At 43.9% G+C, this 18,823-nt stretch overlaps 1 protein-coding gene across 3 annotated transcripts in view; it reads left to right on the plus strand.

The window, feature by feature from the left end:
- Positions 1–18,823, plus strand: part of fam184ab (family with sequence similarity 184 member Ab) — a 219,695-nt gene that overhangs the window by 66,270 nt on the left and 134,602 nt on the right. For 2 of the 3 annotated variants that reach the window (XR_010038917.1, XM_063222859.1), the window contains exons 2-5: positions 12,103–12,315; positions 14,510–14,734; positions 15,146–15,325; positions 16,184–16,429. Coding sequence is in view for 2 of the 3 variants with exons in the window: in XM_063222859.1 (XP_063078929.1) it covers positions 12,103–12,315; positions 14,510–14,734; positions 15,146–15,325; positions 16,184–16,429 (864 nt within the window). In the remaining variant the exon portion in view is untranslated. The remainder of the gene's footprint in view (positions 1–12,102; positions 12,316–14,509; positions 14,735–15,145; positions 15,326–16,183; positions 16,430–18,823) is intronic. The other variant, XM_063222858.1, reaches the window with a different exon arrangement.

Raw genomic sequence — 18,823 nt, forward strand, 5'->3', positions numbered from 1 at the left:
AATTACTCAATGTGTGCTTTAAAAACAGCAGCCTATGTCCTACTCGCACAACTAAGTTAAAATGCTTGGAGATTGGCTGAGCCTTCAGTTTTTTGTCTATTTACAGAGTAATACAATCCTCAACTGGAAATCTGTTTTTGGAATCTTATTAGTGATAACTCATGAGTTGAAGCATAAGTGTTTGTTTGTTTGTTTGTATAAACAAGTCTTGTTGTGGCCGCACCACCAAGGCTGCTTGGCATCGAGCGTCTTTCTTCCTGAGAACCTTCAGCTAAAACTGCTCGATTATGGAAAAAAAATCATGTAGCCAATTAGATGAACCCTCCTGGTGACCGCAATATTTTTGCCTGGCAGGCTGGTCTGGCCTTGCTCCATGTATGATGGCCACACCTTTAAGCCACCAATCACAACTTGAAGTTTTCTGTCGGCATCTTTGTGGCAGGATGATGACCCGGCTGCATGGCGGCTGAGACAGCAGAATGGCTCTGGCAGAAAAATGGTTGTTTGATTGGTTATAGCATCATTGGCCAAGGCACTGCAGAGGCAAATTGAACCATAACATTGGGTTTGGTCCCACCTGGCCACAGCCCTCAGCTATCTAAAACCATACGATTCCAGACCAAACTTTTGATGTAAGTCTGGCTCTCCAGCGCTAGATTATGATTATTTTGGTCAATACTGAAAAATCAGCTGTGCTGCTTTTGTATATTTTGCACATATCACACCTTTATCCCTTTTCAGCTGCGTAAGTATAAGTTATATTGTCAGCAGAGCCATGTGGAAAAGAATGTTTTGTATGTGTGCGTCTCCTTCAGGAATTGTAGTAACAAAAATGAATCCTTTCAACTTGATCAAAAGAGAAAGAGACCGTTTGGCACCAATCACAATTTGATTCCTTGAACAGTCTTACCTTCAGGAGATGGTGATGGCAAGCAGCTTCCTGCAATGGGCCACCTAAGTCACATCATTCTACTTCCGATCCATGGGGCTGTTCTTGCAAAATTTTGAATGGGAGTGAATGGAGCGAGTCAAGCTAAAATCTGATTCCGGTTGGCATGTGCTCTGGATTTAACATATACGATAGCAGTGAATTTGAAACATTTGGATTGGTGTCGTAAAACCACTGGGTAAGAGAGTACAATGTGCGCCTCAGGTATTTGACATGAACCGAGGCTGAAGGTGCACAGCCAGCCCTACCGCTGCACCATGGCTGAAGACATGCGCCTTCTGCTGTGTATTCCAAATAATTACATATTTTTGCACACACACAACTCACAAATCGCTTGAAAAGTGAAGTCCACAATCACACTATTGGTTATCATTAATTCTGAGTTACAGCATATGTGGGATGATCTAGGGGGGAATGCGAGGTGGATCGGAAAATTGGTTTGATCAGTCCATTACAGCCCAGTCAACATGTTTCACTTTCTCAGCCCCTGAGCTGCCGGGAAGGAGCAGAGACTTAGGTGCCCCATATACACAGACGCTTATGTAAAGCAGGTGACGTCATGTGGGGTGTGAGGGGGTGGGGTGGCGGTTATGGAGGCGTGCGGGTGGGGTGTAGTGGTGGTGGTGTTGCCTGAGAGATGGGCACGGCTGGGTAATCAGGGTCGGGCTGCGGAGGGTAGAGGAGCTAAGGCTGCTTGGGTTTTGTCCTGCCACCGAGAGCTGAGATTAGTGCTTACAGTGTACACAGACAGACAGACCGTCACAGACAGACAGGCAGACAGGCAGACAAGAGGAGAGAGACAGAGAGAAACGAGGAGAGAGAGAGAGAGAAGGAAAAGGAGGGAGAGAGTGGCACTGTATGTAGTTTCACAGACCATAGACAGAGAGGGGAAGACAGACAAGGAGAGAGACAGAGAGAGACAGAGAGAGAGAGAGAGAGAGAGAGAGAGAGAGAGAGAGAGAGAGAGAGAGAGAGAGAGAGAGAGAGAGAGAGAGACAGACAAGTAGAGGACGAGGGTGAGAGCGGCGCTGTATTAATATAGCAGATTACCCTCGGTTGTGTAAAATATTCATCTCCATAATGAAGCCGCCTCAGAAGCTCACCCAGCCATATAATTCAAGAACACACACAAGCCACTCTTATGTAGCACAACACACTGAGTGGAAGTTTGTGTGTGTGCATGTGTGCATGTGTGTGGGTGTGCGTGTGTGTGTGTGTGCGTGTGTGTGCACGTTATGAGTGAATGTCTGGGACCGAAGAGGGGACACAAAGAAGAAAAGCAGGTTTTTTAATGGAACTATGTGCACTATGTGTTTTTGAATGCAAATGACGTTTATTCCACACATGTAGCACAGTGTTGCCTTGTTGGTATGTGGACCACTTGATAACATTGTGAGTGAGATGATGCATCGAGTGTGATGTGCACATGGCGAGGCCTAGGTCATTGTCATTGTGACACAGCACTGAAGTGCACCCTGCACACAAAAAAATGCATTTATGCCTCACCTGTGCAAGGGGGCAGCCCCCTATGATGTTCGAAAGGGAGCAGTGCGGCAGGACGGTACCATGCTTAGGTACCATACGTCAGTTATGGAGGAGGATGGGGGAGAGCATTGCTTAATTACTCACCCCACCAACCTGGCAGGTCGGGAGTCGAACCGGCAACCTATGGGCTGCAAGTCTAACCCTTTTTTTCATCCTTTGATGTCGACTCTTCCTATCATTGTGAAGCAAATTTCTGCAAGAGTTGGATTGTTCACCCAGTCATAGGGAAGGTGACCTGGGATTAGACCGTGGTGAGACAGGTTAGTTTTACCCTACTCACTGATGATGATGTGTTGTTTGGACTCCGTTATCCTTTTCATCATACCATGAGTACCCCCGAACTCATGCTCTATATATACTCTTCCTCCATCCCAGTTTGACTGGGCACAAAAACTTCTTCAAGTTACTCTTAATTCTTTAATCTTAGTACAATAAAAATGTTTACTTTCTTGTAATGTAGCCCCTTAATGCAAGCTGATCCACCAGTGGAACACTGTAATAGTCACTGAAAAAGCTTTACTACCATAGTACCATACCACTACGACAATGCACAGGGCCTTTCGGAAAGTATTCACAGCGCTTCACTTTTTTCACATTTTATTATCTTACAGCCTTATTCCAAATGCTACAAATGAATCTCTGTTGTCAAAATCCTGCACAAATTATTCCATTATGACCATGTGAAAAACAATTTGTCTTGACAGTTTTGAAAATTTCTAAAAAATAAAAAAGAAAGAATTCATATTTACAAAAGTATTCACAGCCTTTGCTTAATACTTTGTAGAACCACCTTTGGCAGCAATTACATTCATTTTTTTTCATTTCGAAATGAAAAGGGATTAAAAGGGAGGTCATCGATGTGTGTTTCAACCTTTCAGTACATTGAAATTGTACATTTTGAGTCTGCACCTGGCTAAAATAGATGGGTGTGAGTCTGAATTACACCTAAAGAAGCATGCATGTCAACATGCACTGTGACTACAGAAGCAGATCATGATACTCTCCATTGGATTTCATTCAAAACTCACACCCATCTATTTTAGCCAGGTGCAGACTCAAAATGTACAATTTCAATGTACTGAACGGTTGAAACACACACCGATGACCTCCCTTTTAATCCCTTTTCATTTCGAAAATGAAAAAATGAATGTATTTTGCTGCCAAAGGTGGTTCTACAAAGTATTAAGCAAAGGCTGTGAATACTTTTGTAAATATGAATTCTTTCTTTTTTATTTTTAGAAATTTTCAAAACTGTCAAGACAACTTGTTTTTCACATGGTCATAATGGAATAATTTGTGCAGGATTTTGACAGCAGAGATTCATTTGTAGCATTTGGAATAGGGCTGTAAGATAATAAAATGTGAAAAAAGTGAAGCGCTGTGAATACTTTCCGGATTGACTGTACATTACTACTTGATCATTGCCATTCTGGTAACAGGTAATTTCTAACAGGGGCCATATGTATATCCTATAGGATCCTACCTATATCTATATACCACCCTGTTGTTATGTCAAGTTTCATTTTTTTTCTTCCTCCATGTTTTTAAAGCCATTATTCAGTCCTACAGGCTGCAATTTTAATCCATTTTGATTCCAACAAGAAGTATAGATGCTCTAAGCATTTCCACCCTATCAAGTCCGTCCAGCTCGCTGCCTCTTCCCCTCTCATCTTAGCTAATTATCCCTGGTGTTAAGGTGTGCTTGGCAGTTTGCCGGATACAACTTGTGTGATTGCATTAATTAATGCCTCATTTTGATGTCGTCAAGAAAGAGGATCTCTTAGTATGCCATAGACATAGCATGCAGACTATATACCAACCTCAAAGGCTAATCCTCTCATTATTATGCTAGGATGCGATGCCTTTGTATTAGCTGGACGTGAAAATGCCCTGCACCTTGTTGTTTGTGAAGGTACTATGGATGTGACGTCCATCACAATTCTGTGGCAGTGTACCATGCCAAGTGTGTGTGTGTATGTGTGCGCGCTTGTACCTGTGTGTGTGTGTGTGTGTATGTCTGCGCATGTGTGTGTCTGTGTTTGTATCTGAGTTTGTGTGTGTGTGTGTGTGTGTGTGCGTGTGTGGTTTTTTTTTGTCTGTGTGTGTGTATTTGTTTTGACGGAGAGTCAATGTCACGTCTGAGAGAGTGCTGCGTCTCCTTGAAAAGCAGAAGCGATGTGTGCAGACAGCTGGGGCTCCTCAGTGGAGTGTGATGCCTTGCCAGGAGGACTGTGTGCCCTGTTAAACCCCCCATACACACACACACACACACACACACACACACACACACACACACACACACACACACACACACACACACACACACACACACACACACACACACACAGAGACACACACATGCACACACATGCACGCACACACACGCTCAAAGGAGGTTTTTGGCTATATGCTAGATGTGTTATACCTTTCTATTAATTTGTGTTTTAAATTGAAACACAAATGAATGAGTTGAGTTTACTTTGTGTTGAATCATTACCGGGGTGGGGGTTGGGGGGAATGTACAATTTTAGCCTAATTGCTCTGTGTGTCACATGATAAAAGAGACTTCCCATCAATGCCTGTTGTGAAAAATCACCCTTGCTTCTTTAAAAAGAGAAGTCTGAAGTGAACTGTAGAGAACAATGCATTACCGCTGCACTGTCCCCGGCAAATGGTCCAGTGATTACAGCTATTGTGGCTGCTGCTTATCACACAGTGCTGATGAAAGGGCTAGCTCATTACTATGACCTTTCTATTGGCTATACAGCAGCCATTAACTCTACTGAGAGAGAGAGAGAGAGAGAGAGAGAGAGAGAGAGAGAGAGAGAGAGAGAGAGAGAGAGAGAGAGAGAGACAGAGAGAGAGACAGAGACAGAGAGACAGACAGAGACACAGACAGACAGAGTGAAACAGACAATAATAGAGACAGACAATTAGAGAGAGAGAGGGAGAGAGATAGATGAGGTAACGTGTGTGTGTGTGTGTGTGTGTGTGTGTGTGTGTGTGTGTGTGTGTGTGTGTGTGTGTGTGTGTGTGTGTGTGTGTGTGTGTGCTTGTGTGTGTGTGTGTTTGGTTGTTTGTGTGTGCACGTGATTGAATGACAGATATTGTGTGCATAGTATACAGTATGTATGTGTGTGTATGTGTGTGAGAGAGAGAGAGAGAGAGAGAGAGAGAGTGAGAGCGAGAGAGAGAGAGAGAGAGTCTGTGTTTCAGGTGCGTGTTTTGCTGTGTGTGTGTGTGTGTGTGTGTGTGTGTGTGTGTGTGTGTGTGTGTGTGTGTGTGTGTGTGTGTGTGTGTGTTTGGTGTGTGTGTGTGTGTCTGCATAACTGGGGGGTAGATGTTGGGGGTATTGGGTTGTAGGAGGCTTGGCTTATCATCTGATGCCCCCATTGAGCTGGCCAACGTCTGTGTCTGGGGCTCCGAGATCGAAGCGTGCGGGGCCCTCTTTGACTGCCTTGAGTCTGACATTCAAAAAATCGATCTGTATTTTCGAGCGTCGACTACCAACTGAGATCCATGCTGGTGCTGTATATGCAGGGCCGCTGACAGCTTCGGCCGGGCCCAGAACAGAGTCATCTGAAAGGGCCCCCTTGTCTTCACACAATACAATGTAATGAGGACCCACTATATATGGGCCCCCAATCTCCCTCAACTGTCCCCTTTGTCATCCCCCCCACCACCCGCCACAGTTGGCTTTCCTGGCTTTCTTTTATGCATGCATCCATACCTGGACTTGCACTTATAAATAATTCAAAGCACATCACTATTGTTTTTTCTCTCTTATTGTTGTCGGGGAGCTGTGGGCTGAGGATAAGTGGGGATGGATGGGAGGACTCAGCATGGCGGGAGGGATGAGAGAAATATGAACCTGCCAACAGACTACAGAGAAGGAGAGAGAGAGAGATAGAGAGAGGGAGAGGGAGAGAGAGAGAGAGAGACACTGAAAGAAGAGATAACTGAGGCTGTGTGTGTGTGTGTGTGTGTGTGTGTGTGTGTGTGTGTGTGTGTGTGTGTGTGTGTGTGTGTGTGTGTGTGTGTGTCCTATTCACTTAAGTTATAATCGACACGAAAGCATAGGAAATGATCCACGCATGCAGAAAAGATCCTCAGATCTTGGAAATTGGTGCATTAATGCAGACTGAACACACAAAATCAAGCACATTTGTTTCCAAATTAGAAAAATATATTTAAAAATTGAAAAAAACATATTTGTATTTTTGATGGCTATTTATAAATCATTCATCTTCATGTGTGAATCTCCTCCTTTTCATTCACATAGTTTAGGAACAATCGGATCTCCATACAAGCCTGCTTTATGGGTCGTTGTATAAATGTGAGTTCAGAGTTAAGAGTTAAGAGTTACCGTGTTGGCATCGCAGTCTCATTTGGACTACCCAGCCTCGCCAGTGACGGCACAGACTTTAGGACGAGAGAGAGAGAGAGAGAGAGAGAGAGAGAGAGAGAGAGAGAGAGAGAGAGAGAGAGAGAGAGAAAGAGATGAGAGAACGAGATAGATGGATGGATGAATGAAAGAATGACAAGGGAAGCTAGAGATCAAGAGTACGGTAGAAGACTGTATTGATGAGAATGACAGCAAGAGAAAAAACAGAAAAAAATCAGTCGGTGAAGGAGAGAGAGAGGAAGACGGGTAGGTGTGAGCGAGAGAGACCAGAGAGACAGAGAGAGAAAGAGAGCAGGAGGGAGGGAGGGGGAAAGGTCACAGCCAAGCAGTGAGGAAGACTGGTCCACAACCATACCCCCGCTGCTGACCCCCTCATCTCCTCCGGCTGCTGGGCTGGCTGAGATGGAGACAGAGTGGGGATGTTTGGCCACCTACTGATCTGGGCACAGCAGGCGTGGGACAGCAGGCGTGGGACTTAGTGTGGGACTCCTGGCACCCTGACAACCTCCAGTCCTGTCAATACAGGTCCAATCAACAAGCCCTGTGCAGACTCTTCATCAAATTAAGCGTTCACACTAAGTGAGCAACTAAGGGCCAGGGTGTGCCTGCTGTGTGACTTTTTATGCATGGAAATTATGCATGGAACCAACCGCATGCGACCCAGGATACTCTCTTCAGGTGTACGGTATTTCTCACCAAATGCTATCTATCGTGGCCTCAACATTATAGGCCCTACAGTGGCTTAACGGTAGGGCACTCGTCTACTACGCGGCCGACTCAGGTTCGATTCAGGCACGGGTTCTTTGCTGACCCTTGCCTTCTCTATCTCCCAAACGTTTCCTGTCTCTCTCTCAAACTGTCCTGTCACCAATTAAGTCTAAAAGGCAAAGCAAAATGTTAAAAAGACATTATAGGCCTACGTAATGTGCATGAAATACGCACACGTATCCTGTAGCACACATAGTATCTCGGGCCTTACTGTATCTTGAATTCATTGGACTAGTAGCAGTCACATGGTGAGTCAAGGGTAGAGATTTTATTTACCCTATTAGTTTATTTTCATTCTAATATGTCAGTGGTAGCAAAAGCGTGAGCCGAGACGCAGCCTGAGAGGACACAGGTTTGAATCCGAACTGGGTCATTTTCCAATCTTACTATACCCCTCCCTCTCCCTCACTTGCTTTCTGTCACCATGTCGATTAAAGGAGAATTACTGTCAACATGCAGTTGTATTGCTCGTGTTACCCTTTACTCATCAGTACCCAACGACAAATTGTTATATTGCATTTGAATTAGCCTACTTACAGCATCTGGTGTAAACTGCCTCCTGTACTCCACATCTGGAGTCTAGTTTCACCTCCATTCCCTTGGCTCATTATTGCAAGTCGTTCACAGTCTCTAGGTGTAAAACTGGCTAATTAGTTACTAATACTATAACATGAAAACCACATGCGAGCCCAGGCGAAAGTGCCTGGGTTTGTGTATGAGTGTGTGGTGGTGGTGCATACATTGCAAGGCGTTGTGGGAGTTGTAACATAATACCTTCTTGTCTGATATTCATCATTCCATACTCCTCTAGAAACGGACACCTGAAGTTGTTTTCTTTGCCGCCCCTCTTGTCTGTGGACACGTGTCACGTGCCAAGTGGCAGAGGTCAGCAGTGGAATCAGGGCTTGACATTAACTTTTCACCCACCAGCCACTGTGGCTAGTGGTTTTCCCAAATCACTAGCCTTTCAGGTATTCCAGTAGCCACAGATTTTATATTGTTTTGTCTTCTTCTTTATCATGATGGTGTATGTCTAACCTCAGAAGATGAGGTGCAAAAGCAAGATGAGTGTAGAGCTTTCTACATGAAAGTATATCGAGCAAATAGAAACTGAGTTGCTGATTTTTTTCTTGAACTTAAATACAAACAATTGATACGCAAGGGGCAAATAACAGCATATAGGCTACTACGATGGGTATGTCATACCAAGAAATAAGCTGCCAGCCAATTTGGCTAGTGACACTGAAAGTATTACCAGCCACAGCCATGTTTTACCAGCATTTGGCCGCTTGGCAGGTGCCATTGTCAAGCCCTGGGTAGAATGTTAGTACCTCTCTCCCGAAACCTCACACAGATGCGGTGCTGCTGAGCTATTGGTCTGGATCTTTAGCTCTGTGCTATCGTACTGTGTCCCATACCACACTGTAGCGTGACTCGCGAGATCCAGTCCCGAGTGGTGGACTGTGCAGGATGACCTGACATACAGTCCAGAATCATGCTTTCTTTAATAGCAATGTTGAGGCACCTTCAGATACACTCAGCAAAAGGGTGTGGTGAACTCTCTATGGCATTTTCAGGAGCAGGAGCATGGTTTCAGATGGATGGGGCTGGACTACTTCACTCACAGCTGCTTTCGGCACGCTGTTCCAAGTGAGCAGTTTAGCGTGAACAAACTGTGAGAGCTTGACTCAACTACAGTTACAATGGAAAGTCCCGTGGCTGCTTCCTTTGAGCCAAATAAAGGTATAAGGTATAGGACTTTTCTGTTACTTTGTGTTAAACTCCCAAATCGAAGTCGATCAGTCATGTTCTTCTAACAAGGCCATGAAGCTTTCAGGCAGACTGAAAGGCGAGACAGGGGTAAGCCATGCGAATGTAAACCTGGCTACTCTCACACTGGCCTTGGCTCAGTGTACGCTGATGTTGATGGCTGGAAAGACTATACACAAGAGGAACTGTAGGTGCCAGAAGTGTGACCAGAATTTACACCTAGCTTTATCTTTGTCTTTGTTTTTATCTTTGCCTTTATCTTTTCTTGTCTTGTCTTAGATGTGCCATCCCAGGTCATTTTCAGAGCAGATACAGCTGTTTAATTTCGAAGTCTGACGACTGTGAATATGATACACAAAATGTATGCATGTGTATTTCTGTGTGCGTGTGTCTGCATACGTGTACGTGAGTGTGTGCACAGTATGTATGTACGAGCAGGAATGATAGAATTATGTCCTTGCGGGCGGGCTTGAAATCCTTCATGTTTTAGTCAAAGCTCAAAGAGGTAGCCGGCGGTACACTAGGCTATTTAAAAGCATAGAGTTTGGACAAGCCTTTACATTTATGCACTGCTCGACCTGAAGTGAACTTCTTTAAAATGCTCTTAGTGGAATTGCGTAATCTCCAAGTGCAAAAGCACAATTTGTGCTCAAGTTCCGTAGCACTGTGGCTACAGTACTTAGCCGTGAGATCGCCTGTGTTATATTATAGCTGGAATGGCCGTCATACAGACTCTACATTGACAGAGCATTTTGCAGTGTTAATTCAACACGTGGAAAGTGGCAACAACACTAGGATAATTTAATTCAACTGTAATCTACTATCAGTAACTTAGATCCCTGGAGTTGTAACAATCCCAGACAGTCTGTCCAGAAGCAGGAGAGACTGGGATGTGGTCCCCCTTCTCGCATCTTGCAAACTTAACCTTGAGGTGACCTTTCTTAATTATTAAGTTCTGTTCATTACATTGCGTAGTAAGCTTTTGAATCCAAATTGCGCTGCTTCTTCTCAATGTCACTGCGTGAACTGTGATATATACTAACTAAACTTGGTAGCCTAATCTGTTAAAAGGGTAATTTTGATTTCTTTGTGATCATGGAGCAATGTAAGCTTATTATGTGGAATGCTTACCCATGGAAAGTTTGTGAGAGAAAATGCTGTGCAAGATGGACTAAAACAATATCACTGTTCCTAACATTAAAGGTCTCTGGTAGTCTACCTGCCAGACATTGTGTAAAGAAAGAACCTGACGTCAATACCACATCTGCAGCCAGTCAGTCATGTGTGTCATGTTTCTCACTGCAGTGGGATTTTTGAACACAAGCAAACATAAACAAACAAAACAGCCTCATGGTTGACCCATTTCCTCCAAAATTGCTACAACTAACAGCGCTGTAAAATTCCCTTTCTTGCATCTTTTCTTGCATCTCTCTCCTTGCATTTTTGATTAGCTTGTCGACCCAAATTGTACCATTATGCCTGGATGTCACTCTGGGGGTCAACGATTAGTCAAATTTGACCCAGCCTCTCGAACTGAAAAGTGTAAAACTCATTTCCCCCATTTTTACACTCTGTGGACTTGGATTTGAATGGATGGTAAGATGAAGTAAGCTGCTACAAAGATTCAGTCTAGGGTATTAACAGGTCAGTCACTCCCTAGGTGGTTGAAGTAGCCCAAAGTTACTAGACTATAATGTAGCCTCTTCATTCTATGCATCTTTTCTATTCTCTGCATTCAACATTACGGGCTCGAAGATCGGATGGTGCCTGAAATCGGGCTTAGTTGGGACTGTGTTCTACATTTAATATTTGATTGTAGATTCACTGACGATTAAATCTTTGGTCTATGTCTGTAGATTTATCTTACCCACTGCACTGATCGTACTATAATCCTTTAAAAATCATTACACTTTTTTTTTCTCTCTCCCCCCACTGCACCATACTAGACATTTGGCTCTTGATCTTCATTGCATCATCAATTGTCTTAATGTCATTATCGACTCGCTCAATATGACTTAACGAGGCTGTTAAATTGTAAAAGTGTAACTAGACTTTGCTAGAGTGCCTTCATTCTAATAAGAATGAGAAGATTCTCTCTGAGAACACTCTCTCCGTTAATGGAGCTCAGTGGTAAGACACTGAATCAGGGCATGCTGCTCATTTTTGTATAGTCGGTTTGTTAGCCCTACCGTGCAGACACACCGAATGCGACAAGAACGACAACAATGGCAATGGAAGAAATTGATTTTGTGTAGACGAGCAAGCGACAAAAGCATTTTGGGCGACGAGAGGGGATTCGAGTGATAAGACGGACAGTTTGTAATTGAACTTCAGTGTTATTGGAATGAGCTATGATGCGGGTTTGGCGACAGCTGCAGCAGCTAATCAGAAGGCCGGAATACTTTGGTTGCTCTTGCTGGTGTCAGGTTTATGTAGCTTTTGTTGCTTTTGGAGTGCTCACAGCATTACAGGCCTAGTCATGATCTCCGCTTCTACCAATACAGTAAACCTGACATTATAGCCTAAAGAAAAATCCAATCAAACAATCAGAGTTGGATCACTAAATTGTCTTTAAATACATATAGATTTTAGGAAATATTCTTATCTTTCCATTCCTTCTCCCCTCTCTCTCTTTCTTTCTCCCTCCTTCCCCACCTCTCCACAGGTGATCTACGCATTGAACACCAAGAACGATGAGCACGAGGCGGCCATCGCGACTCTGAAGGAGGCGCACGAGGAGGAGGTGCAGCAGATCCTGTCGGAGACGCGCGAGAAGATCATGCAGTACAAGAGCAAGATCAGCGACGAGATGGACCTCAAGCGCCGCATCCAGTCACTGGAGGAGTCCATGGAGCTGCACGAGCGGATGAAGCGGCAGGTGCGGCTCTCACTCTAACACATACACTTACCGGCATGCATACCATAATGTGGCATATGTAATCATGTTATGACATAATGTGAACAAGGTTATCCTGCGCTTCCCATATACCCCATAGCACCACGTCCCTAGCCCCCTAGAGGTATGCTACATGAGAAGATTGAAAAGAAAACAACAACATATGTGAACTGGTCGACCAATACATATATTTACTCAGTGGCAAAAGTTCAAACGTTATTTTCAACATAGAAAATAGCACATGGCAACTTGTGTGCACCTTCCATAAGGAGAAACAAACCAATAAGCATTTTACTTGTAAACCATTTAGGCAGCCTCTTACTCTCCATCAAACCTGACCTGTCCTGCGCCTTGGAGTCTTGAGTGGCAGCGCAGGATAACCTTGTTTAACATGAAACATAACATGATAAAAAAAAAATCACGTTAAGGTTTGCATGCCGTTATGCCAGGAGTGGGGAACCTATGTCTTGAGGGCCATTTGCGACCCTTGGGGCCGGATACTATATAATTTAAATGTTATGCATCTTCACATGAAATATGAAATATTTTTAAGGAATCTTAGAAATTACATTTACATTACAATTAGGTTATATTCAGTGGACCTAGAGAAGGTGGGGTCTGTTTTTAAACTCACTGCCTTCAAGGCCTAAAGTGCAGGGGGAAATCCTGGTTTGTGTTCATAGTACGGCCCTCGGAGGACTTGTACGGCCCTTGGAGGAATCTGAAGTGGACCCTCGAATGAAAAAGGTTCCCCATCCCTGCGTTATGCACTTAAATGAGAACTTCGGAGAATCCTTTAAGTTTGTAGTTTCCTTTACAAATCTGGAAATCTGTGAATGAACACAAACTGTTAATCCTGAAATCAGTGATGAGAACAGGTGATATTATACTTCAAAAAAATGGAACTGGAAAGGCATGAATATGAGCTACACGCTTCTGGACAATTCTCTATTTTTGAGGTTTTGAGGATAATTATCACATCAATTTCTCTCCCACTTCGAGTAATATTGAAATAAGCAATTTTTCTGACTTTTTAAGACAGTGTTCTTTTTGTGACTGCATGTGGCTCGCACATGCCTAGCCGGTATGATGACAACTAGCTATAAAATAAAACATTACATAAATAGCCCGTCAGCCTGAGGTGCAAATGCGTCGCTCATTCAACCAATGTGTGCAGGCAACCAGTCGACATAAACTTGCTGCCCTGCCGCTGATTGCCTCCTTTTCTTTCCACTTTCCGTATGCACTGTTAAGCTTGTCTGGTTCATCGTGATTCACTGCCAGCATCCACTATTTGCCATATCATTCTGTAGCATCACGGCAAGGAAGGGGCTGGTATTAACAATTTCCCAAGTTACAATCTTTGTTCACGTTTCAAACGTGCATTCATGTCAGCACTCTCATATCTTCTGTCTGTTAGTAATGAAACTTTCAAATTTCAAATCATGAATGTTTATTCCTAGCCTACTTTCATGACGTTTCAGAATTGAAGTGATATAGGCAACTCAGACATCAAGCACTGACTTCCTTATTTAGTGAAGGGGATGGTCCATTGAGGGTTTCCCAGGTGATTGTGAGCAAAACTATTTCTGAGGGGCTACTTTGTGATTGAGGAAAATGTATTTGCAAAAAAGGATTGTTGGTGGTGGAACTGCGAGGCATTTATTATTAAAACAATGGAAAATATAGGCTTTATTCAACTACGACTGTCTTTTTTCTGGGAAAAAAAAACTAGTTTGGTATGCTAAACTGTTGGTTTTAAAGGTAGGCCATCTTCTTTTAGGGGGTTACGTAGTTAAAGATGAAATTCTTCAGGGGGTACACAATGGGAACCACTGGCCTACAATAACCTTGCTTGCCTGAGAAATCTATTTCCCTCTTGTACAGTATGTTTCCCTGTATGTTTCCCCTCACATTTCACTGTATGTCCTTATTTGTGATTGCTTTGAATATGGTAATTTTGAGAAAGTAATTGGAGGGGATGCTGCAGCAAACAGAGCCCCAAACAGAGCCCCAAACAGAGCCCCAAACAGAGCCCCAAACGGAGCCCCAGTGCCATTTGCTTGGGTGCCCGGATTTGGGCTCATTTCCCAGCCCTTCACTGTTCTATCATAATCAAGACGTAAAAAAGCCCCAATGTTAATGTGATGTAATGTGAACGTCTTGTCTTTGTCAGGCCCTGGCCGAGTTCGAGACGTACCGGCAGCGCGTGGAGGACCTGCAGCTGTGCACGGAGGCGCAGCACACGCAGCGCGTGGTCAGCATGTCGCGTGAGGTGGAGGAGATGCGCCGCAACTTCGAGGAGAAGCTGCGCTCCTTTGGGCAGACACAGGGGCAGTTCGAAACGGACAAGCGCTCCGCCATGGAAGAGCTGCGCGCCTCCCACCGGCAGGTACGGACTGTGAGTGGATATAAAAAGTCTCCACACCCAGGGGCAGAGATATAGGGGGGGGCGACCAGGGCATTTGCCACAGGCTATGGTTCATATTAAAGGTGGAAAAAGTTGTTACTGTACTTCATTTGTCTTGCTGTCATTTGTGTACATCCTGAAACCCAGCATTTGAACAGGGGTGTGGATTATATATGGTTATCCACTGTAGATTGGATTGGATTACTGTAATTTCACAGGAATGCAGGGGTAAAAAGATTGCAAAACGATATGGCTGGGTATTTGCCAACAACCCAGAGACAATGCAGTACATATCACGGTTATATCACGTGTATATCATATCACTTCTGGCATGTCACATGTAACACAAAGAACCGATACATTGCAGATATTTTGATCACACTACGAACTCTTAATCGGCAGGAGATATCGGACATTCTGCGCAGTCACCAGAGCCAGAACCAGAACTACAGCAAGGACCAGGAGAAGCTGGGCCAGCTGCATAAGGCGGAGGTGGAGGCCCTGGGGGAGCGCGTGGACGAGCTCAAGCAGGACAAGAAGCGGCTGGTGGACGAGTACGAGGCCAAGCTCACCAAGGCACAGGTGGGCCCAACGTTACTTGTTGTGGTCTTGGTCAGACCAAGTTTCGAAGAGATTTGAAAGTCGATGATAATCAGGCTAGGCCCAAACTACATCTGACATGACGACAGTTTTATATACAGTATACAGTATGTTATTATCATTAAGCTACATTCACATACGTTACTCGCTCCTCGCTCACTCGCCCACTCGCCTACTCGCCACTCGCTCATGGAGCGTTAGCTAAATGCCAAAGCGAGAAGTACTGTCAGTTATCCGAACTCTGCATTCCAATTGGAATTTTCTGGTTACTGTAATTATAAGCTACTACCGGTACATGAAGACTAAAGAGTAACATATGGGTTGTGATTTTTTCCCTCTATGCCAAGCCTTCTACGAGCGTGACGTGTCTTTCTGGTTACTGTGATTATCGCCAACTAAATGAAAATTCACTAGTTCGTAAGAGTGCTTGGTGTAGTCGGTCCCAGGATGCTCTCAGCGGAGATCATGCCAGATGAGATCCTCTTGCACCGCCCCTATGTGTAGAGGGATGGTAGAGTGGAGCTACTAGTGAAATAGAGGAGTATGGGTAGGGGCTGGGACAAATTCGAGAGCATTCTCAAGTTAGGAGGGAGTAAATCTCTGCGAAGGCGAGAGCAATAATGGCAGCTGCCAATTACTCCAATTACACCTACAAACAACATTTACCGTAAGGATCAACGCTTTTAAACGATTTTCAACGATTTTAAACTTTTTCCTCTACGTCAGGCCTTCTACGAGCGCGAGCTGTCTTTTCGGTTACCGTGATTATCAGCAACTGAATTACGGTAGAAGAGTAACTCACAAATTGGCGATTTTTGTTTTTCTAATGTGTGCCTCCAGGCGTTCTACGAGCGCGAGCTGGAGGCCATGAAGCGCACGCAGCAGCTGACGGCCGACAACCTGCAGGCCTGGAAGAAGACGGAGGCGGAGCTGCGTCGCGAGTTCCAGACGCAGGAGGCGGCGCTGCAGAAGACGCTGGGCAAGCTGCGCGCCGAGCTGCAGCGCGTGCAGGAGGAGGCCCGCGACAGCCGGGAGAAGTCGCACAAGCTGCAAGTCTCGCTCGCCAGCGCAGAGAGCACCGTCAAGGTGAGAGAGGGGATAGATAGATAGATAGATAGATAGATAGATAGATAGATAGATAGATAGATAGATAGATAGATAGATGATGAATGGATGGATGGATGGATGGATGGATGGATGGATGGATGGATGAGACGGATATAATGGAACAGATGGATGAATATACATGTGCTAGAAACTGCTGTTCAAGCCATATTGCCATCAGGTCACTGACAACGCAATATACAGAATAACCATCGAACAATAAAAGGACAAGTATCTAAAGTGACACATTACAAACAGCAATGGAATAGTTGTGATTGCCTTATTAGAGTGCACGTTTACAGAGGAAAATAAAGTTACCACTAAGTAGGTGTGCTTGCTTGGAACCTTTGGATCTACGTGGTTCAATGGGTTTGATTGATGGTTGCCTTTCTGTAGAAGAAACCATGTACAGTAGCGTCAAACAGGAGCACTGAAGCAGTTTTTATGTCATGGAAACGGCTCACATGGGAGTCATTAATACAAGACAAAAAAAAAGACAAAAAAAGAAATTCAATGACAGCGGGGGCATTTGGCTAGTTTATGAGAAGCGGGTGGAGTGTCTTAGTCCCCAGTGCCGAAGGGCGGCAGACCTACGCAGGACATGAGTCCTGTAGTTTTCAGCGCTGTCCCTGAGCTTCATAGGCTTTATATCTGACTACATTACAAAGTAATGTGACAGTGGATGATGCTAAGCAGATCAATATCAGTTTGATATTGTAAGTCTTACAATGTAAGACATACAGATTTGCCATCATAATATCTACAGTACGAAGCACAGGTTTTTAAAGGGTCGATTTTCCCATGTCAGGTGATACAGAAATGTTATTGTTTTTTTTTTCTGTTGTGAAATACAGATTGTAAAGAGAATGGGGGGTGTGTGACTTTTTTTTTTTTTTTTAAGAGAGAATGGTCATTGGATAGCTTGTCAACTGGCATAGGAATAGGAATCTTGGGTTAAAAGACTTGAAGAGTAGTGGACAGTAGTTGACAATGATTCATATATGCAGGTATAGATTTGTGGCAATAGTGCTGCAGGTATTGCTGTCAGTGTTGTTTGATAGCTTCTGTGTTGAATTCATTCTTTGTGTATTAATCACTGCACTTGCAGATGTGCACATTTCAGATATAATTGAAGATTGGACAATTCAGTATTATACTATGGGACTTGAGCCAAATGCAGCCCTCTTCCCTGTTGAAAGCTATTGATGTCCAATGAAGGTTCAAGGTTGCTAATTGCGTGAAACTTCACGTTTGTTCCAATTGACTCCTAAAAAGCTAATGACAGCAAGTGATTAAATAATTCATGTCACGGTAAGGACAGAACAGCAATTAGATCTATAGTTTCATCTAATCTGGGTGTTTAATTAAAGAGGATAGGATAATAGGATAGGATTGCTTATTGTTCCCTTATCTTTGATCACAGTCTCCTTGAACACCGTTTCCCTGCTTTTGATATTTAAATTCATTTTTCTTGAGTGATGATGCAGATGGCCTTTCAAGTCGAGATTGGATGAGGTTGAGGTGACCCCACTTCCACTCAGCTTGTGCTTTGGAATTTTAGTTGAAAAAGAAAAAAAAAGTATCAGAGTGGTGATGATATGTAGTTGCTGTAACGCTTTGAAAGCAACACATTGAGTATCTATATGAACAAGTCTAATTAGTGTGGAAAAAACACCTTCATTCAGTGGTTCTCAAACTTTTTTTTTGAAAAAATCGCCCCCTTGACCTCATCATAAGCCTCCCAACATTCCCCTTGGGCCAATTGTAAGCCTCCCAACGCCAGCCTTAGTGATAAACAATAAATAGATGCACCTCAATTGAAACTCAGCCCCCACCTCCCTCGTTTCCTTTTCAAGACCGTCGAGAAACACTACCTTGATATAAACCTAAATGTTCTCCCTGGCTGTCCTAGGAAGCGTGTGTAGCCGGTTGAGCAAAGTGTCAGTTATTCGTCATCCTAATTAAAGACGAGCAGCAGAAATTATGCAGATAGCGATGAAAATAGAAGCACAACCCTCCAGAGGACATGTCTGTCAGGCTTCAGTTCCGCCTCGCAGGTTAACATAATGCCGGTATGTTCTGAAGCAGCTCTTGCATTTGCTTATCGTGCAAAGAAAATGCAGCAACACAGTATCTTTAATAAAAAAATTACTTGAAATGGTTGTCCACTCCACTCTATCTGAGGGTGGTTTTGTCTTTTCCTATAAAGACAAAACCAAAAAGGCTGTCGGATATCTGATTAAAATGGAGTCGCATTCATACATTTGGAAATGTGGACGTGTATGGCAAGCAGGGAGATGTGATTTTCTGTGTTTACCTGGCGCTCAGGATATGACATACCATCTGGGGTGGTTCATTTGTCTGTGTGTGTGTGTG

The sequence above is a fragment of the Engraulis encrasicolus genome, chromosome 18 (assembly GCF_034702125.1).
Source record: "Engraulis encrasicolus isolate BLACKSEA-1 chromosome 18, IST_EnEncr_1.0, whole genome shotgun sequence".
In the NCBI taxonomy this organism is placed as follows: Eukaryota; Metazoa; Chordata; class Actinopteri; order Clupeiformes; family Engraulidae; genus Engraulis; species Engraulis encrasicolus.